This window comes from Nanorana parkeri, unplaced genomic scaffold, assembly GCF_000935625.1.
Source record: "Nanorana parkeri isolate BGI_ZX_2015 unplaced genomic scaffold, ASM93562v1 scaffold1230, whole genome shotgun sequence".
Classification (NCBI taxonomy): Eukaryota; Metazoa; Chordata; class Amphibia; order Anura; family Dicroglossidae; genus Nanorana; species Nanorana parkeri.
In genome coordinates this window covers 446,932-456,392 of record NW_017307498.1, presented here as the reverse complement: position 1 = coordinate 456,392, position 9,461 = coordinate 446,932, and the positions used below count along the sequence as shown (strand labels likewise).

At 43.8% G+C, this 9,461-nt stretch overlaps 1 protein-coding gene across 2 annotated transcripts in view; it reads right to left on the bottom strand.

The window, feature by feature from the left end:
* Positions 1–8,941: 8,941 nt before the first annotated feature.
* The window catches only part of LOC108797128 (dual specificity testis-specific protein kinase 2-like), a 76,748-nt gene continuing 76,228 nt past the window's right edge, over positions 8,942–9,461 (bottom strand). For both annotated transcript variants that reach the window (XM_018568701.1, XM_018568702.1), the window contains one exon: positions 8,942–9,169. In XM_018568701.1, coding sequence (XP_018424203.1) covers positions 9,065–9,169 — 105 coding nt within the window. In that variant the 3' untranslated portion in view covers positions 8,942–9,064. The remainder of the gene's footprint in view (positions 9,170–9,461) is intronic.

The following is a 9,461-nucleotide window of genomic DNA, read 5'->3' as shown; positions in this document are numbered from 1 at the left end:
TTCAGAACGCTGTCACAGTGTACAACGCCACTTCATCTGGTGGGGGGGGGCTACTTTTGGTCACTATTGGAGGACAGGAGATGGATCTCAGGGAATGCACCTGTATGTATAATAATAACAGTGTGACTTGCTCAGCATGGCGGCAGTGCGGAGGGGACCGGGCAGTGGAGGGGGGGAGCCCCGGCCTAAAGCCGTGTAAGGGGCCCCGAGATTTCTGAAGGCTGCCCTGACTGTTACCATGCACTGCAGCTACATGTCTTATTTTTTTCAGCACCCAACAATGCAGTGCAACAATGAGCCAAACTCATATGACATAAGTCAAATTCCCTTGATTACGTTTCGGGTAATGCAGCCCAACACTGCTGGTATGAACAAACCCTTAGATGTAATTCCATGAAAAAATAATATTTTAGTTGTAGATGGAGCCTTGTGGGCTGAGTCTACCCACATGCGCTTTGTTCCTGACCATCCTTGGGGGTTCTAGCTCCTCCTATTACATTGTTGATTCAATTTTAAAAAATCTGAGTGGGAGAGTGGGAGCCCCTCATAATAGCTGTAGGAGTTGCACAGACCTGGAAAACAACTCAGCACAGTCATCTCACCAATAGATACCTCAGACATAAGACACTGTCTGCTTTAAAGTGCACTTATTCCTTAAGCAACCTAAAGAGGGAAGGTGGGAATACCCAAGGGTGGCCAGGCACAAACAAAACTCTTGGGGGGTAAACCCAGCCCACAAGGCGCCATCTAGAAATAAAACATAAACATAGGTCAGGGGAGGTGGGAAAAGGCATACATGCACTTTGTCTAAAATTCGTTTAAGCGAACCTGAAGTCAAAAAGTGAAGCTTTTCTATGTTAAGCAGTAGGAACATTAAGAAAGAATTATTTTGTTCTAGTAGTACACTGCCAAGTGTACTTTTTGTCTTGAATTCCTTCTAAAAAGATATTACTTCCGGTGCCTACAGTCGTGTGGCTGTATATGTGCAGTGTGAGACCATCTAAGGCACTGTGCTCTGACAGCTAGTCTCAGGAGATTTGGAGTCAGGTTTTGGGATGGCACTGCTGTGCTGCTCACTGTTCTCCTTGCAGGAGTGAAAGCTGCAGTATAAGGATCATCCAGCTTCTCCTTCCATCAGTTAATCTGTTTTCTTACTTCTCCCGCTGCTTCATTATTTCTCCCCCAGATTACCATTCTTGTGGGGCAGTTCTGACATGAGGAATCAAAGCCCTGCCTCTACCAAGATTGCCGCCTCCACCCAGAGCCATGGTGCAGAACCAGACATGATGCTTCACTCCTGGAGAAAAGATTAGCTGAAGATATGGTTGCCACCTTTTCTTCAAGCCAAACCCGAACACTGTAGCACCTTGCGGCAATTTCTTGGTAAAGTATACACTATGCATATATTTTGTAATTAAGTAACATTGGAGGGAATCACAACTTTCCAAAAAGTGAAGCTGGCTTCCTAGCCAATCAGGAAGCCGGGTCATGACGTGCAGCCCGGCTTCCTGATTTGCTAGGAAGCAAGCTTCACTTGTTGGCAGGCAACCTGGCTTCCTAAGCAATCCAAAAGCCAGATTGTACGTCATGACCCGCCTCTTGGCATCCTGATTGGCTAGGAAACTGAGCAGTCAGGAAGCCGGGCGGTACGTCATGACTGGTTAGGAAGCTAGGCTGCTTAGAAACATGTAAAGCCGGCTTCCTAGCCAATTAGGAAGCAGGCCAAAGGAAGCCAGCCCCATGCTCCCTTGGCAATGCTGGACAGAGAGAGAACTCCCTCTGACCGGAATTTCCGGTATGGGGGGTAAGTATCAGAGCATTTGGATGAGTACAAGTACTTGCCAAAATACTTGGTATCTGCCCTGATACTAGTATCAGTATCAGTGCATCCCTAGTGAAAATCCAGTTTATTGATAGTTGTCAAACGACAAGCACATTTCTGAGCCTGCTGAAGGGGACCCTGCACGGCCCCAAAAGCGCTTGCGATTTGAATGACAACTATCAATAAAATGGATTTTGCACTAACATGGAATCTGGACATCTGTTTTGGATGATATGTACTATAGCACATAAAATATGCCCCACAAAAGATGTCACAGGTTGGCTGTGGCATTTTTTTATGGGGGCATGTTTTATGTGCAATAGTACCCCTTATTTTATTTACATTTGTAAATACCTGTTTAGAAGTCCAGGTGAGAGGGACAGTTACAGTCAAGCTGCCAGAGGATGATTTCTCCCTTGCTCCCTCTCTCTCTGATGTAACTTCCTCTCGCTAACAGAGAAGAGAAACAGAGAGAGGGAGGGTGTGAAGACAGCGCCGCCAGGTGAGGTTTTTAGTCTGTGGCTTTGTCCGGTTTGAATCCTGTGCCCAAGTGTGAGGTGGGCTTGCACCAGGCACAGGATTCCAAACCATGACTGTCCGGCTGAATCCCGGATGGGTGGCAACCCTAGCTCAACACCCTCTGCTTGACTTTTATTGGGCTAAGAATCCACAGTTCATTATTTCTTTACTTCTCTAGCATCCACCAAACATTAAATATAACTTTTAGGTGGGCTGGGCTTTTTTAATGGAGGTTAATCTATTAGGATCCCATTGTTAAAATATTTTACATGGGAAAAAATAGATATTTAGTCACCAACTTGAAGCTCACATTTACAAATAAAACAAATATTTTATTTTATACAGAGAAACAGTCATGTAGACATATAGTTACATATACTTAAGACTAAAGACCTCCCCTCTGTGGATGACCCAACAAAATGTTGCCACTGAAGAACAAACACACTCAAGGCCGATATTCAGTTTTGGGTGGGTATCGGACAGACTGAGTTTCTGGGAGATTGAAGTCAGCAGATTTCCCCGCAGTAGTCTTTGTAATGGCCCGGGAGGTTGGGCATAGTTGGGTATTCTGGTTGGAATGTCCCACAAATGGATTTCCAAAGTTGTATTACAAATTAACGCGACTCACCTTGCCAGAAACTACTCAAAATTGAAACTTCCATTTGGGGTACTGAGGTCTGGACAGAAACATGTAGGCTTCCATGGAAATTTGAACTTTTGAAAATGTTGGTTGCCTGGATCTGGTGCTGACACATGACTTAATCATTTCTGTTTTACTGGCCAAGAACAAGTATGAAGATCAGCAGTTTTGATTTCTCTTTTTGGCTGATTTTCAAGGAAAGATTTTTTTAGTACGGTAAGTTTTTCAATATCAAAATATAATAAGAAGATCTTAGGATTTCTTCCATGATAAGTGGCTGTAGATGTACATTGGTAGTTTGTCTGAAACGGCTGCTGGCCTTTACAAGGGAAAGATCCTTGGCAGTAAAGAACATTGACAGTTTTACTTATAACCAAATGACGGATGGAAATAAACAGGAGTATTTATGAAAAGTAAATACATGCTCCAAAGCACGGTTGCCTTCGGCAGCTGCGCATATGCTTTAAAGCCACACTCCAGACAAAAAGCAAAAAAACACAGGTGACATGTTTGTCAGCGCTATGTACATTTTAGGAATGGTTATACACTGAGTGGCCAGATTATTATGACCACCTGACGCTTGTAGGCAAATTAGCTATAATTAGCTATAATTTCGCGCTGACGTTGCTAGAGGGCCAGACCATTATAAATAGGGAAGCAGGTTGTTTACCACGACAGTAGAAGTGATTTTTTTCTGAAGATATGGGTAAACAACGCGATTTAACAGCCTTTGAACGTGGGATGATTGTTGGCGCTCTGAGCCATGGCGCGAGTATCAGCAAAACAGCAGAATTCGTTAAATGTTCAAGAGCAGCTGTTGTTAAAGTGTTTAAAGACTGGACTGTCAGCCGAAAATCTGGGTCTGAGCGTGCGAATTTTGTCCGTCACCGACTAGTCAATGTTAGGGCAGAAAGGAGAGTGGCAAGACTGGTACAAGACAACAGAAGGGCAACAGTGCTGTGTCAGATTCCTCGCATCACCTTTCAACATCTCGTGGAGTCACGAGGCGGACCAACAAAGTCATCTCGTGGCCCAACGAAGTACTGATGGGGTGGTCATAATAATCTGGTGTGTGTGTGTGTGTGTGTGTGTATATATACATACATACATACATTCATACATATACATTCCTAAAATGTACATAGCCCTGACAAACAGCACAACCAGGTTGTTGGCCATACTTTTCTCTGCTGTAGTTAATGTGACAGCAAACTCGGGAGTTACATCTTGAAAATGTATTCAAGTACCCTATTAACAAAAAGTTATTTACCTTATTTGTGTATCACTCAGATGTAGATCCTCAAATCGTCTCTGAATTGGTGCCGACACTGTCCTTCCTTCTGGAGGGTGGCTACTTTTCGTGTGTGTGTTGTAAAGTAGCCACCGCTCCAAACTTGCTTTCATGATGGACTAAAATCTCAATACAAATTAGTAAACTAAATGTGAGATTGTAGTCCATCATAGGGAAAAAACATACCCACCTTCCAGAAGGACGGACAGTGTCCGCATCAATTCAAAAAGCCAAGTGATACACAAATAAGGTCCAGTTTTGTTAAATGTTAAAAATGCATTCAGGTACCTTAACCATTGAGTTTTAGTGTAATTTAAAAAAAATACTTCTAGGTCACCTTCCTGTACCCAGCCTATGATCGGACAATGAAGGAGGAGCAATGGACTGAGGAGGCCATCACTCTGCTCCATTTATCAGCATGTTTGCAGTCAGCAAATGTTCAGCAGGCACATCTGATTAGTGCTTAGTGCTGTTCCCACTATACTAGCTTTGCGTTTAACAGGGGATACCAACAAGGCTGAAACCGGGACAAATTCAGGCACATCTATAAGTTACATGTAGACCTCATTCACACGGACATTAACAGCCATACAGCATGCACATCCTTGCTGATACAGTACCTGCACCCAGGAGGCCTCAAAAATAAAGTGAATTATTTTTTTATTTGATAAATACCTAATTAAAATAAATCTTTATCTGCCCAGAATGTAGCTTTTATTTAGCACTCTAACAAAAAACTGTAGACAGGGCCAGATTCCGCACAAGGCCATCGAGACCATGGCCTCAGAGTGGCAGGGAGTAAAGAGGCCTGTTACAGACCCATTGCTATAACACAATCCTGCGTATCCAAACATTTTATTGCCGCATTTCTTGGCATATTAGGGTAATAAAAAATTAAAAAAATACTAAAATCAAAACAATATATAACAAAATATAAACCTATAACACACACACACATATACATATATTACCCATTTATATTGCAATATATACATATACATATGTTATAGCTTTTTATTATTCTTATATATTATTTCGATTTTAGTACTTTTTTTCTTTCTTTTTATTACCTTAATATGCCAAGAAATGTGGCAATAAAATGTCTGGACCAGCTGGATTGAGGATACAGGATGTAATACAGGATTTTATTACAGCAATGGGTTTATAAAATGTCTGGACCCACACATTCGCAGTAGCATTTAAGATTTCTGGACTCCCTTCACGCGCCGGAAGTCCAGACATCTCACAGGGTTCGGACAAGTGATAGAACACCGGCACAGCACAGGACAGCCCCACACCCACCAGCATAGCCCTGGAGAGCCCAGCAGCCACATGCAGAGCCCTAGAGAGCCTGGCACCTGCCCACAGAGCCCTGGAGGAACCTGGCAGCAAGAGAGTAAATTCGTCCCAGACTGTAAAATGGAGTTGGCGGCGATGAGGGTAAGTTTCGGCAGCTGGTTTGCTTTTTTTAATGCAGGCAAAGCTGTATGTGCTTTCATTTGCATCCAACATGAGGGAAGACAGTCATTAGAAAGTCAAAACAAACACAACCAAATTTCCTGGCATTCTCTGCGCTGAACATCCTGGGAAAAGAGTTCTAGCTTGTTAAAAAAAAAAAAGTTTGTGTTGCCTAGAGAATGAGGTGCCAGACTCCTTCCAGTGTTGGTTATCTGTAGTGATGAGGATGGGCTTTGCGTGATCCCAGTCCATCCAAGCCTGCTTAAAATTCTGATTGCCACCTCCTGTTCCCATTCCAATCAGTTGTGGGGAGGTGCATTCACCACCCGACAACTATGTCACAAGGTGGCAGGGAATGTGCCCAACGCAACAGCCTCCACTGATTAGGTCAGGAGGAGTCAGAGTTTTGAGCGGGCTTGGGCAAACTAGGTTCGCACCAAGACCAGCCTCATCTCTAGTTATGTACATGAAAACGCCGGAATGTGGTGGTTTGATCCCTGCTGAAAGGAAGGATCAGAGCAAAAATTGTCTAATCCTTCCCCTCAGCACAAATAATGTCATTGTCTACAATTTCTGTATGTTGGCAGCACTGAAGAGAACCCTGCAGCCATTCTTTCTCCAGGAAAAGCATGTATACATGCCCTGTTACTCTTGATTAACTATCCCAGGAAGAGCTAGCGTAGCTTCAAGTTTACATTTCAGTATGAATCCTCAAAGCACAGTTGCAATATTTACTGGACAGCCCTAGAAAATTGATCAACATTTGTTGCCTAGATTGGTTCCTAAAGGAAAATTGTAGTTTGTAGCTGCAGAATAAAATGAAATGTAACCTGTACCTTTGTGTAAGCAGTAAATTCCCACAGTAGCATGCCCAAGGCCAACACAGGGTTCACTGATGCCAGTATGCCGTGCCTCTCTCCTTAGTCAAAAGGCCAGGTCTATGTCCTATTGGCCACTATAATTTATAATCTGGCCTTTCTCTTACCATCCTGAGCTCTGCTATTGTAGATTGTAAACCCTGCACCTGGTCACTCTGGGCATCACAGGCCAATAATAAGCAAAACCTACCAGGTTGAATTTCATTTTATGCCGCAGAGCTTGAGGGCTGCAACAAAAATGTAAAATGTTTTGTAATATAGCTGCACTTATCTACAGACTGGAGTAGGGCACAGATACAACAGAAGCAATGAGTATCTGTGAAAAGTAACCAGTTAGACCAGGGCTAGCCAAACTCGGGCCCTGCAGCTGTGGTGAAACTACAAATCCCATGATGCATCTCTCTCCGGGAGTTATGTCTGTGAGAACCTTGCAATGCCTCATGGGATTTGTAGTTCCACCAAAGCTGGAGGGCCAGAGTTTGGCTACCCTTGGGTTAGACGTTCCTTTCCTCTTATAAAACTTATCCTGAAAAGGAATACAATAATTTGATTGGTGGCTGTAGGCAACATCACCTTTTACCTGGAACAGGTCTCATAAATGTCCACCACATTCTACAGTATGGTAGGTGTAGATGAGCAAGTTAAACACCATGAAATGTTCAACTGAGAATTAAGTCAGTGCAAACGTGTGTAAAAGGACAGTGTCCACAGGTAGCAGAGAATGAATAGGACCGTTCCCGTCACCAAAGCCTCCCTAGGAGAGGGTAAGCCACTGGTTGGTATTTTGGGGCAGCAAAGGCAGTGTGTTTTCAGCTTAAACAGAAGGTTAGGAGCTCAATAGATTTCTGGCAGATCAAATGGAATTTTTTCTACTTGTATTTTTAAAAGGGATAAAACATGAGGAAATGTACATGTACTGCAAAGATGCACTGAATGATTTGTTTCTTCCTACCAAACAATGTATCATGCGAACAGTGAATTGGAGCTTGGAGACCTTCCCTTCCCTTAAGACTCCTAATTGGTTAGAGAGGCCTAAACATTGCACTACAGAATGCAGCAGGGGTGTGCAAGAGCGCCAGGACCAGGATTCAAGTTGCCATTAGGCTAGAAAGCATCATGGGATTTGGGGCTCCATCGATGCTCTACAAGGGAAGCCAACATTGGTGTAGGTAACACTAGGCACCTGGTTTAAACTTTGTCTGGCAGTTTACCTACCTGACAGTAAGGACAGGTTCACTTTAAAGAGGAACTCTACCCACTGATTTTAAATATCCCAAGACAGTTACTTTTAAGGCATGAAAAACTATCAAGGTTGCCAGCGTGCTTATTTCAGCTCTCATCCGCACTTTCAAGCCCTGAAATGGCTGGTGGCATAGCTGATCACATGTGCAGCACCTTGGCAACTGCAATCCAAATAGAGGGTAAGATGGCACCTTCCTTGGCTGTAAGGGATAGGAGGGTGTAGTTCCGCTTTAAGCTTTGGCTCAGGTTCTTCTGTAGTGCTGTAACCACACTAATACTAATTATGCAAATGCTTTTCCCGTTGAACAGATAATCTCTACCCTTTAGACTAGAATGTAGACTGCACCATTAGGCCTTGTTCACACCATATGCAGTGCGTTCCGGCCCCATTCTGGCCGGAACGCACTGCCTCTCATTGCGGCCGGCTCACTTTTTCGTGACGGGCCATTGAAGTGAATGGCACCGTAGCCACGCCCTCAGGCTGCTGCAAGCACTATTTTGATAGCACTGGACTGCAGGCACAATGTGTCTTGCGATCCCGTGCGGGCAATCGCATTGTGGCCTGAGGGCGTGGCTATGGTGCCATTCACTTTAATGGCCCACCACTCCCCCTCTTGCCCAACAAAAAAGTGAGCCAGCCGCAATGCGAGGCAGTGCGTTCCGGCCAGAATCGGGCCGGAGCGCACTGCATATGGTGTGAACGAGGCCTAAGACAGGACTGGTGCAGCCTGCATTTTTTTCACTAGTCAAGAGACCCCCTTTAAAAGACATTTGTACCTGTGGTCTCCGTATGGTCACCATGGAGTAAAAGCACTGTGAAGTGACAGCACCTTACAGGCCATTTCACTGGTTTTAGTTTAGCATTTAAGATGTGTAACCATCCATGGAAATGAAGGGTACAGTTCCCAGAAAATGTACAAACTCAACTCCTGCCAACATATGAGCATAAAATGGGCCTACATGGAAATTCCTACTCCACTATTATCTGAGAGAATACAACAGACAACAGTCCAAATTGGAGGCCGGCAAGTGCTAATCTCACATGAAGTGGGTCCATCCACAGAACGTTTCATTGAGCAGGAGACTCTTCTGTAAGTTTCAATGTCCAAAAAAGACGAATGAAATAAATACAAGTTCCAAGTCCAGATCTCTGCGTAGGATCTGTAGTCCGTCTGTACAGATATTTACATGAAGGCGAACGCACACGTAGAGCCTCAACATGACAAACTTTGCATCTCTGTCTGGGATTCCAAGGTCTCTGAGATGTCTTCAAGTTCGTCCAAAACTTCACTGAATGACGGTCTCTTAAATGCGTCCATCTGTAGAAAAAGAGAGGAAACCTGATTTATTGAACCCGAATGGCTGCCAAACCCCAATATACAGCAACAGCCAATAGAAATGACTCGTCTACAGACACACTATCAGTACACTAAAATATGATTGGTTGCCCTGTGTTTAAGGCTCTGGAAAACACGGGGAAACCACAGTTTTCTCCACCACTGTGAGACAAAGTATGCTCACTCACAATGACAATTCAGAGGAAATCTCTTAAACCCTAACCGGGAGAATTTTAGTTTGCGAAAGCATCTATTATTATTATTATTATTATTA